Genomic DNA, 17,161 nt, shown 5'->3' with positions numbered 1-17,161 from the left:
ACCACTGCCCCTCTAAGAGCCATACTGCATGCCACATCTGGACTTGTTCACAGACAAAATGTCACTCAAATCATTAAAGAGTTCCATTGGCTTTACCTCAAAGCAAAAATAGAGTTCAACATGTATAACTCATGAGTCCATAAATGATTCTCCCTACTACTTGTTGAAAAAGCTGCAAATCACAGATAGAAAACAGCATTCAAGGAATGAGGACAGACTGATCCACGAAATATCAAAAATACAAAAGTAAAACTAAAAAACATGCATTATCATCCTTTGCTGCAAGACTATAGAACTCCATCCCAGACCACTTCAGACTCAACCTAAAGCTACTGGCACAACTACAGATACACCTTTTTAAACTGTACTTTACTGTTTAAGGACTGTACAGAAACCTTCAATACTATTCCAGAGTTTTCTTTCTCTACTATGTTATCTTTTAATTTGTTTTTGTTTTGTAAATTGCTTATATCTCCATATCAGAAGCAAATATGTTATTTGTAAAATGATCCAGTGCCCTAGGGCTATGTCCACACCAGTTAAACAGTGCTCATTAATACATAAAAGAAATCTGTTGATCAGACATTAATGTCCCTGTTGAATTACTTATGGTGAGAGAATTACTTTGAGTTCTCCTCTTTCTTACAAGGCCTTTTCAAAATGTTTCCTGGCCCCCCCGATCGCAGCTGTGCTGCGATCGGGGGAGCCAGGAAACCTGAAAGTGTTTCCTGGCCCCCGATCGCAGCACAGCTGCGACCGGGGGCCAGGAAACACTTTCAGGAAGGCCTGGTAAGAAAGGGGAGTGTCTCCCCTTTCTTACGAGGCCTTCCTGAAAGTGTTTCCTGGCCCCCGATCGCAGCTGTGCTGCGATCGGGGGCCAGGAAACACTTTCAGGAAGGCCTCGTAAGAAAGGGGAGACTCTCCCCTTTCTTACGAGGCCTTCCCGAACGTGTAAAAGGCCGTTTTCCCCATGAAAGCAGGAAGCGGCCGCAAGGCTGCTTCCTGCTTTCATGGGGAAAACACCTTTGCAACGTCAGCGCGCCTCGCGGTGCGCTGACGTCACAAAGGGGCGGGTGGGGGGCGGGGGGAGACACGGTAGCTTCCGTGTCTCCCGGGGGTAGTAAAAAAATAAATAAAAAATCCTCGGGCACGACGCACCCGAGGATTTATTAATGCCCTTCCTGGTGTCGGCCACTGGTCGTGACCCGCACCAGGGAGGGTGTGTGGGCGTCGGCCAGTGGCCGACGCCCGCACTCAAGCGGTTAATAGTATGTGTTGAATGGTACTTGATCGTGGGTTTGGATTCCGTGTACATCTCTTTTGTACTATAACATCTGTGTCCAATGCTACAAACAAATCCCAACTGAGCTGTGCGATTGGCAGCTAACCCAGAGCTACCTTGCAAAGTGTCTACCCGTTATTGCAACCACCAATCACAGTTAATATGGATGACCATGTGTTTCTGTTGATAAGTGTGTTTTCAAAGTCATAACAGTGCTTCCAGACTTGATATTGGGGAAACAGTTTTAGGTCTGACTGCAGTGTGATGATCATGCACACCCTTATAAGATGAGTTCTCATTGGCAATCTTGTATTCTTGTCTTCATGACCCTCATACATCATTTGTGACACAGTTCGGCATGATTACCTATTTGTATGTTAACTCAGACACCTTCATTTATGCAGTTTTTTTTGGTATTTACTTAGATTAGTGTGGCATGTTTATTGTGTTATTTTTGCATGTTGACAACATTTAGCGGGCACTATTTGATGACTTAGTTATCCCCTGAGGAAGCATTCTTCTGTCCAACACAGCATGGTGGTGTATGGTTTCTCACTTCATCAGTGTATTCCCTCAGGATGGGCAGAGTATAATGCAATCATGGTCACTGTGCAGATTTCTCTAACTACATAATATCTGGACAGTTGTATTGACAAGCTACGTTATTTGACAGTAGGGACATTTCAATTATCTACTGCGCAGTTGATATGTCACATTACCCAGAGACAGATCTGTTGTGTAAGTGCTATTTATTGAAAAGTGGTGTAGTGCTATATGTACATTGTCCATGATTGTGAGTCCATTATAGTGATATCTTCCAGTGTGATCCAACACAAGGGTTTACCAAAATGCTTTTGTCATGCTGGGGTTGCTGTTTCAGACAGTGCAGAGGGACAGACTTAGCCAATGAATAGGAGAGAGACAATCACTAGGCTGGGTGACAAGTTATACAGTGGTTAGCAGAACAGTGCTTGAGTACAGTTGTTGTAAGACTGTCATGTTTCAAAACGCAGGACTTTGGTAATAGTTGGCCATGTGGCAGGGACCAGTGTTTCCGGGTACTTTTCCTTGTGAATGTGATCTGTTCCATGTCTTCTTCTTCTGATGTGTGTGTTGCCTGCTTTGTCCTTGTTGTTGGTTGTGAAGGGGCAACACACACCTCAGTGTTAGAAGACGTGGAGTCAGACATCCCGGTGGCTGCTCCCTGTGAAGGTCTTAAGGGCAGTACTGCTACAAGGAGGGCCTGCTGGTTCTTGAGAATAGCAGCCACATCACAATGGTAGGCAGCCAGGTCGGCCCTGAGGGGTTCAATGTTGCATTCGTGCACGCGTTGACAGGATTGCTGTTGTAGGTGTTGGGTCAACTGTATTACAGCTGTGCTGATTTCCTTCTGGGTTTTCTGCAGTTCCTGCAAGATAGATGTTAGGGCTTGCATAGCTGCTGCCTGATCTGCAGATGACATCATGCATGAACGCATCCCCTCAAGGCTGGCTGCCATAGTTTGCATCCCCACCCGCACCTCCTTGGCCAGCTCCCACTGTACTCCAACTACAGTTCTCTCAAAGCTAGTGCCAGTGTCGTCTGAGTCCATAGCTGTATTGAAACTGGCAAGTCTTACAATTGGGGTGGTGGGTGGTTCCTCTGCGATGGCTGCTTGTTCTGTGCTCCTCCTTGTGACTGAAGGTGGGGTCTGGAGGGTTTCAAGGACCTTTTGGATAGTCTCCTGGGGAATGTTTATCGGCTCATCATCCATGTCATCAGGGAAATCTGGAACAGGCATATCGGCAGGAGATCCATCTTCCTCTGCAATGAAACAGGGTACAATTAGTGTGTCTGTGTTGTGACAATTTTGACGTGACGTGACGTGCCTGCCTTTTGATGAATTCACTTTGTGATCTTGTTTTGTATTAAGATCTGCAGTCCTTCAGATGGGCATTGTTTCAGGCCTATGGCCCACCTGTGTGTCACATGTATGTTATTGAGTTGTCAGACTTGTCAGCCTCATCGCCTCTGGGTGTTGGTTTATGCCAAATAGAGAATTGCCACCTTCTTGTCCTACTCGACCCTCCGTGTATATCGATTCTCATGGTGAAACCTTTCACTGGCTGTGGGTGTTCTGATGGCACCAGCAGCACACTTAACTATCAGGACCTGCCCCAATCCCTGATCGTTCACATCTACTTAAATGTAATTGACATGTTGCATATCCTATGCATGGCAATGTTATGATCTGATATGGATGTTGACATTGTTAATGTGTCCTGCTGATGTTGGGTAATGTGTGTTACATTGGATTGCCCTGATAGTCGTATCAGTGTCCTATTTTGTCCTCTGACTGTGCAGGTGTATTTCAGTGACCAGTTACATGTGTCCCCTCCTCAATGCTGTTGTCTGAGCAGTATGACATTTGGGATGTTGCCTTGTTACCCAGGCACAGGATGGACCCTGACATATGTAGCATGGGTGTGTCCTTAGTGCTGTGTCGCTCCTATTGTTGTTTAATTTGGCTGATGTTTGTGACAACTATGGGCATTGACATTTGAGTGTACTGGGGCCTTTGTCTTGTTTCAGGGGATTGTTGCAGATGTCATCCTCACCCCCTAATTTAGGTGTGTATGTTCCATGGGGAGGTTACTTCCATTGGCTACTTGAGCTGCACACAGATCAGAGGTGGTAGTGACAACTGTTGTCGCAGTTACATTGCAGTTGTCGGTTTGGCTAGAGGATTGCTAATAGGGCCCTAGTTAAGGTAGGAGGTATGTTTGGCTGACGAGTGCCAGGATGTCAGTTTGACTTAGTGGCCTTCCCTCCTGTCGTGGCTTTCCCTTTGCTCCATCGCTGGCATGACAGCATGCCGCCATGGGACTGTTGTTGGTGTTGTGTAATGGTGTGCCCCAGGTCTTCTCAGAACGGGCCATACTCCCATGCCGTGCCCCTTTACCCATGCCACTCCATGTATTAGATGACTTCCATGCATTTAGTGGTCGGTATCCCCCCCCCATGCTCACAGTTGACATTAGTGCATTTTAATTCCCCATGCGACTTACCCTGCATGTGCGTTGTATCCTGGTAGTCTGCGCTGTCCTGTCCTTGAATCCCTGTGACAATCTCCTCAGGGATGACGGCTGCGACCATCTCCTCCATGTAGTCCAGGGCCTCCTGGTGTGCTGGACTCCCACCTCCAGTCTGCAGTGCTGCCTTCCTGTTCCTGGCCATCTTTTCCTTGGTCCTGCGTTTGCAGTCATGCCAGCGTTTCTTGCACTCGATGACTGTTCTGCGTACTTCTGCCACACTGTTTATCTTGTCAACAATTTGTTGCCATATAGCCTCTCTCCTACTGATTGGCAACTTTGATGTGACAAACAGTTGGTGCTGGTGTTCCGTCACCTCTTTAACCAGGATTTCTTGCTCCTCTGCACTGAAGCAACACTTTCTTTTCTTCTTAAAAGTGTCCTGGTTCTTGTGTGGGTCCTCCTGGCTGGTTCCTGGTCTGCTGTCATCTTCCTGGGGTCTGTAGTGGCATCTGGGATCCATTTTGGCTCTCCTCTGGTGAAATGGCTGTGTTTGCTGTGTTTTTTGACGCTATTGCGTCAAAAAAAACGGCGCATATCCAGTTTGCGGTGTCGTAAATCGACCCACAGTCATTTCCGCCGCGTTAACGTCGTTTTCCTTTACAACTTGACGCCGCGGTGTGCGTCAAAAATAATGACTCCCACCAGTTGTTTGGGCCGCCGTGCATCAAAGTATAAATCTGACGCCCGCACGGCCCACCAAAATGGAGTTAGCCGGCGGTAATATTTTTGACGCAAAACTGCGCCGGCGCAGTTTTGCGTCAAAAATTGTAAATATGGGCCTCAATGTATGACAAGTTTTGCCAACATCCTCTGTGAACACTTTCCCATCCTCCTTAAACAAGCGAATGTTGAATGAACAAATGATTTCCACAATTTTAGACATTTTAGAATGATTAATTGCAGTCCTCTCTAGCTTACACAAATCCACCACTGCCCCTCTAAGAGCCATACTGCATGCCACATCTGGACTTGTTCACAGACAAAATGTCACTCAAATCATTAAAGAGTTCCATTGGCTTTACCTCAAAGCAAAAATAGAGTTCAACATGTATAACTCATGAGTCCATAAATGATTCTCCCTACTACTTGTTGAAAAAGCTGCAAATCACAGATAGAAAACAGCATTCAAGGAATGAGGACAGACTGATCCACGAAATATCAAAAATACAAAAGTAAAACTAAAAAACATGCATTATCATCCTTTGCTGCAAGACTATAGAACTCCATCCCAGACCACTTCAGACTCAACCTAAAGCTACTGGCACAACTACAGATACACCTTTTTAAACTGTACTTTACTGTTTAAGGACTGTACAGAAACCTTCAATACTATTCCAGAGTTTTCTTTCTCTACTATGTTATCTTTTAATTTGTTTTTGTTTTCTAAATTGCTTATATCTCCATTACAGAAGCAAATATGTTATTTGTAAAATGATCCAGTGCCCTAGGGCTATGTCCACACCAGTTAAACAGTGCTCATTAATACATAAAAGAAATCTGTTGATCAGACATTAATGTCCCTGTTGAATTACTTATGGTGAGAGAATTACTTTGAGTTCTCCTCTTTCTTACAAGGCCTTTTCAAAATGTTTCCTGGCCCCCCCGATCGCAGCTGTGCTGCGATCGGGGGAGCCAGGAAACCTGAAAGTGTTTCCTGGCCCCCGATCGCAGCACAGCTGCGACCGGGGGCCAGGAAACACTTTCAGGAAGGCCTGGTAAGAAAGGGGAGTGTCTCCCCTTTCTTACGAAGCCTTCCTGAAAGTGTTTCCTGGCCCCCGATCGCAGCTGTGCTGCGATCGGGGGCCAGGAAACACTTTCAGGAAGGCCTCGTAAGAAAGGGGAGACTCTCCCCTTTCTTACGAGGCCTTCCCGAACGTGTAAAAGGCCGTTTTCCCCATGAAAGCAGGAAGCGGCCGCAAGGCTGCTTCCTGCTTTCATGGGGAAAACACCTTTGCAACGTCAGCGCGCCTCGCGGTGCGCTGACGTCACAAAGGGGCGGGTGGGGGGCGGGGGGAGACACGGTAGCTTCCGTGTCTCCCGGGGGTAGTAAAAAAATAAATAAAAAATCCTCGGGCACGACGCACCCGAGGATTTATTAATGCCCTTCCTGGTGTCGGCCACTGGTCGTGACCCGCACCAGGGAGGGTGTGTGGGCGTCGGCCAGTGGCCGACGCCCGCACTCAAGCGGTTAATAGTATGTGTTGAATGGTACTTGATCGTGGGTTTGGATTCCGTGTACATCTCTTTTGTACTATAACATCTGTGTCCAATGCTACAAACAAATCCCAACTGAGCTGTGCGATTGGCAGCTAACCCAGAGCTACCTTGCAAAGTGTCTACCCGTTATTGCAACCACCAATCACAGTTAATATGGATGACCATGTGTTTCTGTTGATAAGTGTGTTTTCAAAGTCATAACAGTGCTTCCAGACTTGATATTGGGGAAACAGTTTTAGGTCTGACTGCAGTGTGATGATCATGCACACCCTTATAAGATGAGTTCTCATTGGCAATCTTGTATTCTTGTCTTCATGACCCTCATACATCATTTGTGACACAGTTCGGCATGATTACCTATTTGTATGTTAACTCAGACACCTTCATTTATGCAGTTTTTTTTGGTATTTACTTAGATTAGTGTGGCATGTTTATTGTGTTATTTTTGCATGTTGACAACATTTAGCGGGCACTATTTGATGACTTAGTTATCCCCTGAGGAAGCATTCTTCTGTCCAACACAGCATGGTGGTGTATGGTTTCTCACTTCATCAGTGTATTCCCTCAGGATGGGCAGAGTATAATGCAATCATGGTCACTGTGCAGATTTCTCTAACTACATAATATCTGGACAGTTGTATTGACAAGCTACGTTATTTGACAGTAGGGACATTTCAATTATCTACTGCGCAGTTGATATGTCACATTACCCAGAGACAGATCTGTTGTGTAAGTGCTATTTATTGAAAAGTGGTGTAGTGCTATATGTACATTGTCCATGATTGTGAGTCCATTATAGTGATATCTTCCAGTGTGATCCAACACAAGGGTTTACCAAAATGCTTTTGTCATGCTGGGGTTGCTGTTTCAGACAGTGCAGAGGGACAGACTTAGCCAATGAATAGGAGAGAGACAATCACTAGGCTGGGTGACAAGTTATACAGTGGTTAGCAGAACAGTGCTTGAGTACAGTTGTTGTAAGACTGTCATGTTTCAAAACGCAGGACTTTGGTAATAGTTGGCCATGTGGCAGGGACCAGTGTTTCCGGGTACTTTTCCTTGTGAATGTGATCTGTTCCATGTCTTCTTCTTCTGATGTGTGTGTTGCCTGCTTTGTCCTTGTTGTTGGTTGTGAAGGGGCAACACACACCTCAGTGTTAGAAGACGTGGAGTCAGACATCCCGGTGGCTGCTCCCTGTGAAGGTCTTAAGGGCAGTACTGCTACAAGGAGGGCCTGCTGGTTCTTGAGAATAGCAGCCACATCACAATGGTAGGCAGCCAGGTCGGCCCTGAGGGGTTCAATGTTGCATTCGTGCACGCGTTGACAGGATTGCTGTTGTAGGTGTTGGGTCAACTGTATTACAGCTGTGCTGATTTCCTTCTGGGTTTTCTGCAGTTCCTGCAAGATAGATGTTAGGGCTTGCATAGCTGCTGCCTGATCTGCAGATGACATCATGCATGAACGCATCCCCTCAAGGCTGGCTGCCATAGTTTGCATCCCCACCCGCACCTCCTTGGCCAGCTCCCACTGTACTCCAACTACAGTTCTCTCAAAGCTAGTGCCAGTGTCGTCTGAGTCCATAGCTGTATTGAAACTGGCAAGTCTTACAATTGGGGTGGTGGGTGGTTCCTCTGCGATGGCTGCTTGTTCTGTGCTCCTCCTTGTGACTGAAGGTGGGGTCTGGAGGGTTTCAAGGACCTTTTGGATAGTCTCCTGGGGAATGTTTATCGGCTCATCATCCATGTCATCAGGGAAATCTGGAACAGGCATATCGGCAGGAGATCCATCTTCCTCTGCAATGAAACAGGGTACAATTAGTGTGTCTGTGTTGTGACAATTTTGACGTGACGTGACGTGCCTGCCTTTTGATGAATTCACTTTGTGATCTTGTTTTGTATTAAGATCTGCAGTCCTTCAGATGGGCATTGTTTCAGGCCTATGGCCCACCTGCGTGTCACATGTATGTTATTGAGTTGTCAGACTTGTCAGCCTCATCGCCTCTGGGTGTTGGTTTATGCCAAATAGAGAATTGCCACCTTCTTGTCCTACTCGACCCTCCGTGTATATCGATTCTCATGGTGAAACCTTTCACTGGCTGTGGGTGTTCTGATGGCACCAGCAGCACACTTAACTATCAGGACCTGCCCCAATCCCTGATCGTTCACATCTACTTAAATGTAATTGACATGTTGCATATCCTATGCATGGCAATGTTATGATCTGATATGGATGTTGACATTGTTAATGTGTCCTGCTGATGTTGGGTAATGTGTGTTACATTGGATTGCCCTGATAGTCGTATCAGTGTCCTATTTTGTCCTCTGACTGTGCAGGTGTATTTCAGTGACCAGTTACATGTGTCCCCTCCTCAATGCTGTTGTCTGAGCAGTATGACATTTGGGATGTTGCCTTGTTACCCAGGCACAGGATGGACCCTGACATATGTAGCATGGGTGTGTCCTTAGTGCTGTGTCGCTCCTATTGTTGTTTAATTTGGCTGATGTTTGTGACAACTATGGGCATTGACATTTGAGTGTACTGGGGCCTTTGTCTTGTTTCAGGGGATTGTTGCAGATGTCATCCTCACCCCCTAATTTAGGTGTGTATGTTCCATGGGGAGGTTACTTCCATTGGCTACTTGAGCTGCACACAGATCAGAGGTGGTAGTGACAACTGTTGTCGCAGTTACATTGCAGTTGTCGGTTTGGCTAGAGGATTGCTAATAGGGCCCTAGTTAAGGTAGGAGGTATGTTTGGCTGACGAGTGCCAGGATGTCAGTTTGACTTAGTGGCCTTCCCTCCTGTCGTGGCTTTCCCTTTGCTCCATCGCTGGCATGACAGCATGCCGCCATGGGACTGTTGTTGGTGTTGTGTAATGGTGTGCCCCAGGTCTTCTCAGAACGGGCCATACTCCCATGCCGTGCCCCTTTACCCATGCCACTCCATGTATTAGATGACTTCCATGCATTTAGTGGTCGGTATCCCCCCCCCATGCTCACAGTTGACATTAGTGCATTTTAATTCCCCATGCGACTTACCCTGCATGTGCGTTGTATCCTGGTAGTCTGCGCTGTCCTGTCCTTGAATCCCTGTGACAATCTCCTCAGGGATGACGGCTGCGACCATCTCCTCCATGTAGTCCAGGGCCTCCTGGTGTGCTGGACTCCCACCTCCAGTCTGCAGTGCTGCCTTCCTGTTCCTGGCCATCTTTTCCTTGGTCCTGCGTTTGCAGTCATGCCAGCGTTTCTTGCACTCGATGACTGTTCTGCGTACTTCTGCCACACTGTTTATCTTGTCAACAATTTGTTGCCATATAGCCTCTCTCCTACTGATTGGCAACTTTGATGTGACAAACAGTTGGTGCTGGTGTTCCGTCACCTCTTTAACCAGGATTTCTTGCTCCTCTGCACTGAAGCAACACTTTCTTTTCTTCTTAAAAGTGTCCTGGTTCTTGTGTGGGTCCTCCTGGCTGGTTCCTGGTCTGCTGTCATCTTCCTGGGGTCTGTAGTGGCATCTGGGATCCATTTTGGCTCTCCTCTGGTGAAATGGCTGTGTTTGCTGTGTTTTTTGACGCTATTGCGTCAAAAAAAATGGCGCATATCCAGTTTGCGGTGTCGTAAATCGACCCACAGTCATTTCCGCCGCGTTAACGTCGTTTTCCTTTACAACTTGACGCCGCGGTGTGCGTCAAAAATAATGACTCCCACCAGTTGTTTGCGCCGCCGTGCATCAAAGTATAAATCTGACGCCCGCACGGCCCACCAAAATGGAGTTAGCCGGCGGTAATATTTTTGACGCAAAACTGCGCCGGCGCAGTTTTGCGTCAAAAATTATAAATATGGGCCTCAATGTATGACAAGTTTTGCCAACATCCTCTGTGAACACTTTCCCATCCTCCTTAAACAAGCGAATGTTGAATGAACAAATGATTTCCACAATTTTAGACATTTTAGAATGATTAATTGCAGTCCTCTCTAGCTTACACAAATCCACCACTGCCCCTCTAAGAGCCATACTGCATGCCAGATCTGGACTTGTTCACAGACAAAATGTCACTCAAATCATTAAAGAGTTCCATTGGCTTTACCTCAAAGCAAAAATAGAGTTCAACATGTATAACTCATGAGTCCATAAATGATTCTCCCTACTACTTGTTGAAAAAGCTGCAAATCACAGATAGAAAACAGCATTCAAGGAATGAGGACAGACTGATCCACGAAATATCAAAAATACAAAAGTAAAACTAAAAAACATGCATTATCATCCTTTGCTGCAAGACTATAGAACTCCATCCCAGACCACTTCAGACTCAACCTAAAGCTACTGGCACAACTACAGATACACCTTTTTAAACTGTACTTTACTGTTTAAGGACTGTACAGAAACCTTCAATACTATTCCAGAGTTTTCTTTCTCTACTATGTTATCTTTTAATTTGTTTTTGTTTTGTAAATTGCTTATATCTCCATATCAGAAGCAAATATGTTATTTGTAAAATGATCCAGTGCCCTAGGGCTATGTCCACACCAGTTAAACAGTGCTCATTAATACATAAAAGAAATCTGTTGATCAGACATTAATGTCCCTGTTGAATTACTTATGGTGAGAGAATTACTTTGAGTTCTGAGAGAGGCACCCCAAAAACTAGAAAAGAAGAGAGGAAATATATAAAATGTAATATTTAAGTAAGAAACGATTTTCCAAGGCTTATGGACCTTTGTTTGAGTATAAGCCCTTTGGGTTCCAGTCCTGTACTGCAGCCTAATACATCTACAGAAATCTCTCCAAACTTCCAAGCACAGTCTACTATTGAGTTCTAACCAGTGGGGAAAATAACTTTTTAAACACACACCTAAAACGGTTTCAGGTCTTCAATTTTACATTAACCCAAGTGCCAGCCAGCCAGGAATTCCTCTAGTCAATAAAAATAAATCAGTACTTATAATGGCTTAACATGCTTATCAACACCCTCCTCAAGAAGACCACAGCTGAACTGAATCAACAGAGCAGCTTACGACCCATCTCCCTGCTTCCCTATCCAGCCAAATTGATTGCAAAGGCTATCAACAAACAACTCACAATCCACCTCCAACTTCACCATCTGCTAAACAACACTCAATCAGGATTCACAAGAACCGAAACAGCCCTCATCATAGCCACCAATGGCATTCAAATCATCCTGGATGAAGGTGAAGCAGCTGCCCCCCTTGACACTGTCTCCCATAACACCCTCACCAGAAGACTCCACAAGACTGGCATACAAAGATCTGCTCTCAAATGAAACTGTTTCTTTCAGGAAGAACCCAAGGAGACAGGCTGCCACTCTTCACATCAGAGCCCAAGAAATTGATATTCAGAGTCCAACAGGGATTGTCTCTTAGCCTCACTGTTATAAATGGGGTCTTTGGTTGGTAGTCAGGTTACCCCCTGTCCAAGCAAGGACCCTTACTCTAGTCAGGGTAAGTCACACACAATCCAAATTATCCTGTGCCCACCCTCTGGTAGCTTGGCACTGAGTAGTCAGGCTTAACTTAGAATGCAAGCGTAAGGTATGTGTGCAATGAATCATGCAATACCACAGTAGAACACCACAAAAATACACCACACAGTGTTTGGAAAAATATATAATATTTATCTGATAAGATGCAGGTCAAACTATTAAGTATATGTTGAGATATCACTGTAAAAGAGATATGAAGTGATATGAAGTGTCTTTAGTCTTTTAAAAACAATAAATTTCTCTTTCAAGCACAAAGTACCTGGTTTGCATTCAAAATCTCCGCAAACAACTGCAGATGAGGAGATGCGTGGAGAACAGAGAGGTCTGACTTGGAGGCATCGACTGACACAATACCTACCATAAATATGTATTTCCTTTCTGAAAGGAGGCTGGTTACTAAATTCAGCCATACTCACTACCTCCTGCTGTATGCATGGATTGCTGTACTGTTTCAAAATTCTCAGGGGCATATTTATACTTTTTGGTGCAAAACTGCACCAACACAGTTTTGCAGCAAAAAGTTTAGCACTGGCTTGCACCATTTCTGAGCACCAGCCAGGCACCATATTTATGGAATGGTGCAAGCCAGTGTAAAGGGTAGGCTAGTGTAAAACAAAATGAGAGGCACATTTATACTGTGTTTGCGCTGAATTAACATCTTTTTTTACGCTAATTCAGTGCAAACTTAATTCCATTAAAAAAATTACTCTTACAGCCTAACATCATTTTCTAACGCAAAACCATCCATACAACATGACTCCTGTCTTAGAAAAGACAGGAGTCATGCCCACTCCCTCAATGGCCAGCACATGGGACCAGGGACCCTGGGCATGGACATTGCACCCAGTGCCATGTAGAGGGGCCCATTCCCTGGCCCCCAATGGCACTTTAAAAAAAATACTTACCTGTACTTACCTATAATTTCCTGGGATGGGTGGTGGTGTCCCTGGGACCTGGGGAGGGCACCTGTGGGCTTATTCCATGATGTTCCACCATGGAAATAGGCTCACAGGTCCCTTAAGGCCTTCCCTCACTCAGGCATTAAATAATGGTGCAAAGCAAGCTTTGCACCATTATTTGACCCATCCTTCCCCCGTGCCTGATTTTAGCAGGGGGGATAAATATGGCACTAAAGCCATACGGTTGTTTTGTGCACCGGAACGCCTACTTTGCATCTCATTAAGGCAAGGTAGGTTTTTACATCCAAAAAATGAGTTTAACTCCATAAATTTGCCACTATGTGGGTCTAGCACCAAAATATAAATATGAAGTGAGTTTTGCACAGAATTTGCGTAAACAAATTATGCTAATTCGGCACAAAACACGTATAAAAATGCCCCTCAGACGTAGCATATAGGTGAATGATATGGCTTTTGTTGCTTGAATTTTATTCATGAGAAAAGCATATATGGTATACATTTTGGTAGTGGTTATTTTTTAGTCCAAGTTTACGGTGTATATTTTTTCATCGTTTTTTTCACCCAAATGATATCTTCACCGTGAAGTACGTTCTGAGCTTGGTTCAGAATTTTGAGCTGTTAAATGATTACTTTCTTAGTAAGGCAAGCAGAACTCCTTCGGTCCCGACTTAGGGGCCTTAAATCATGCAACTAATCCACACTTACAAAATGTATTTTATGAAGTGAACAGCTGTAGATTGTAACTAAATATAACATTGATGGGCGTGCACACAATGAATTGTTCCTTATCATTTTCAGTCTCAGTGCTGCAGCATGTTTGGTTCCAAAATTAAATGTCTGATTCGTTTTATCTGAAATGTCTGATACATATAGTGGTTCCTTTCCATTCCATTAAACTTACTAACAACATTTTTGCATGTTTTTCTAGGTTAAATATGACTTTTTGTTTGAAACGCGTTATGTGTGCTGTTTAGAAGAATGGACTAGTCCTGTTCATCAACGAATATATTCCACCTTCATTCTCGTTATACTGTTCCTCCTTCCTCTCACTGTGATGCTTCTGCTATACAGTAAAATTGGTTTTGAACTTTGGATTAAGAAACGAGTAGGCGATGCGTCTGTGCTTCAGACAATTCATGGGAAGGAAATGTCAAAAATTTCAAGGTTTGTACATTTTTCTCAAACGTCGGTAAATATTTGACATGTTGCTAAGTATTTCTTAAGATAGTTTTCTTTATATGTAAATTACCTTCTGATACTCATGAGATCTACTTTACCCTGTTTAGCAACAACTGGAGAAAATATTTTGTGTTGGAGTGAGCATAATTGTGTGTTGGTTCTATTTATTATACTTGGTGACAAGTATGTATTCCTATAATACACTATTCGTGTGGTAGTTTCACACACCAGCGCATATTTTCAAATAGAACACAAGGAATTTGTGATTGTTAAGAGCAACAACATCGAGTCTAAAAGAATTAAAATACAACATGGCACGCTAGGTAAACGACCACTGGAAAGCAAAAAAGTATTTTATATCTGGGTTTTCAAAAGCCGTAGTTATAGTTTACTGATTCTTAGTAAGTGATGTCATTGCACAGTCTGCTATCAAGGGACGATTGATAGTTTATACATTAAGCCTGAACTTGGACGAAATGAAACATATTTTCAGTATGTAAGAAATCTTCAAATATATTGGTAAAACATGTTCAACCAATGCATACCCACTTTTTAAATGCTACAAATATTTAAATCATTGTCTCCACTTCCTGGTTTCAGAATGACTTTAAATTAAACTCCTGGCGCATGCTATGGCATTCAAATAATATAGGTTGTTTTTAATATAGCGATGAGTGTCCAATACACATATACACATATATTTCCATCAAGTCAATCTCCAGAATTTGTCAGATACAATTTCATCTAACAGGACTTCTAATGAGGCACGTAGTAAAGAGTAGCCTCAACTGAAGTAAGGTATGCCTCGAAAATCTCCAGGGGGTGAGAGTCTATCCTTTCGATTAATCTAATTTCTTGACATATTTGGGGTAGTTAAATTTGATTTGGCATCCCTACATTTTGAGCCTGAAATTCCGGTAAATTTGATTGAGAACATATATTATCTTTGTTACCCAATTCACTTTATATTTACTTCTTATTTTGCTTCATTTAGGCAGCCTATTAATATAGCCTCCAATTGTGAATCAAACTCTCTCTCAAGTCGTGATCTGTCCAGTTTAAATGATTCTTGTGATCGCATTTTCAAGCAGAAAATTAATAATAATTTTTTGAAGTGCAAATGGCAATGCAATATAAACAGAAAAATAGAAAACGAAGCGTATAATGTGTTGCTGTGTTCAAAATTGTTAATTAGGAGAAAAAAAATACCTCAAGAGTTGTAGAATAAGGAGCGCTTTAACTCGTTGTTCTAAACTGTGTGATTTTTGAGTGTTGGTGGTTAAGGGGATTTGTTCAGACAATTTTCAGTAAATGGGAATTGCTTTCAAATGCCACTCAGTCAACTTGCTCCATGGGAAGTAGAAAACTGTGTTGGAGCAATGGGGGTAGAGATTCAGAAAGTGGTGAAATTATACGTAGACTATTGCAGTGGAGCATTATAACTACAGGTTGGAAAAGGAACAGGAAAGTTTGTTGCACAATGAAATATAGCATGAAAAATGGTTGAACTGAAAGAAGGGGAAGTAAAAGATAAAAAGACGTTGGTCAAGTCGCAAGAGGGAGGAAGGACAGGAGAGAGGATGGAAATATATGAAGAAAGGGTACTTTATTGGACTAATTGAGAGAGAAAAGCTAATTGTGTGTGGGATAGCTTTTTTGCAGAGTGTCAAGTTTACAAAATATAGGCATGCTAACATATTGTAGCCAAAATATTGACAACCAGAATATCATGAAGGTAAGTATTTGTTGCTATGACATTGAACAGTGCCTTGCCGGTGGACGGGCTGTTGGGAAAAGGTTTCTGCTAGCAGAACTAGCTGAGACCTGATGGCTCTGTGTTAGAATTGGGGTTTTTGGTTGGCAGTTGGGTTACCCCCTGTCCAAGCAAGGACCCTCATTCTAGTCAGGGCAAAGGAGAAACACGCCAGGTTAACCCCCACTCACTCGCTTGGTAGCATGGCATGAAAAGGCAGGCTTAACTCAGAAGCAATGTGTAAAGTATTTGTACCAACACACACAGTAATACAGTGAAAATACTATAAAATGGGCACCACACCCGTTTAGAAAAATAAGCAATATTCATCTAAATCCAACCAAGACCAAAACGACAAAAATCTAACATACACAAGTTAAAATATGGATTTAAAAAAGAATAAGTCTTAATCAATGAGAATGTTGTTATTACACAAAGTACCTGGTTAGCGTCAAAATAAACCGCACAGGCGAGCGTGTGTCAGAAAAGACCAGTGATGCGTAGATTTCTCACTCGCAAGGTCTTTCTTTGGTCGGATCTGCATGCGTTGTTTTCTCTCTCCCACAAGGGAGCGATGAGTCAATTCCCAGACAAGCAGCTTGAGGCTGGGCAGGCTTTGTGTTGATTTTTCTCACCCAGCGATGTTGCGTTCGAAATCCAGTTGGACTGTGTCAGGAAACCGCGCTGCATGGGGCTTCCTTCGCTAGCAGGTGTTGGGTGTCATTTCTCCAGCCGCGATGCAGGTGGAACGTTGATTTTAGCCGTGAGGCCAGCGGCGTGGTGTTTATCAGCCACGTAATGGATGGTGCATCAAAAGTTTCCCCGCATGGTGATCAGTGCATGGATTTCTGTCCTTTTCCACCAGCTTCACCTTTCAAGGGCCAAGAGACAAGTTAGGGCACCCCACGGTAGGGCAGGAGTCTCAGCAGAGAGAAGTCTTTGATGTCCCTGAGACTTCAACAACAGGAGGCAGGTTCAGTTCAAGTCCTTGGAGATTCTTCACCAGTGGGAAGTCACACAAAAGTCAGTCGTTGTCCTCTCTCAGGCAGAAGCAGCTACTGGAGGCCAACCCAGCAAAGCACAGTCAGAGGCAAAGGGGCAATACTCCTCCTCTAGCTCCCCAGCTCTTCTCCTTGGCGGATGTTCCTCTTGGTTCCAGAAGTAATCAGATTTTCACGGGTTTTGGGTCCAATACTTAAACCCCTTTCTGCCTTTGAAGTTGGCAAACTTCAATAG

At 43.9% G+C, this 17,161-nt stretch overlaps 1 protein-coding gene across 1 annotated transcript in view; it reads left to right on the top strand.

Annotated features, from left to right (window-relative positions):
• Positions 1-17,161, top strand: part of QRFPR (pyroglutamylated RFamide peptide receptor) — a 385,094-nt gene that overhangs the window by 260,215 nt on the left and 107,718 nt on the right. The window contains exon 4 of the mRNA XM_069242562.1: positions 13,922-14,157. Within this exon, the coding sequence (XP_069098663.1) occupies positions 13,922-14,157 (236 nt within the window). The remainder of the gene's footprint in view (positions 1-13,921; positions 14,158-17,161) is intronic.

The sequence above is a fragment of the Pleurodeles waltl genome, chromosome 1_2, assembly GCF_031143425.1.
Source record: "Pleurodeles waltl isolate 20211129_DDA chromosome 1_2, aPleWal1.hap1.20221129, whole genome shotgun sequence".
Taxonomy (NCBI): domain Eukaryota; kingdom Metazoa; phylum Chordata; class Amphibia; order Caudata; family Salamandridae; genus Pleurodeles; species Pleurodeles waltl.
The sequence above is the reverse complement of the archived record's forward strand: the minus strand, read 5'-3'. Positions and strand labels throughout refer to the sequence as shown.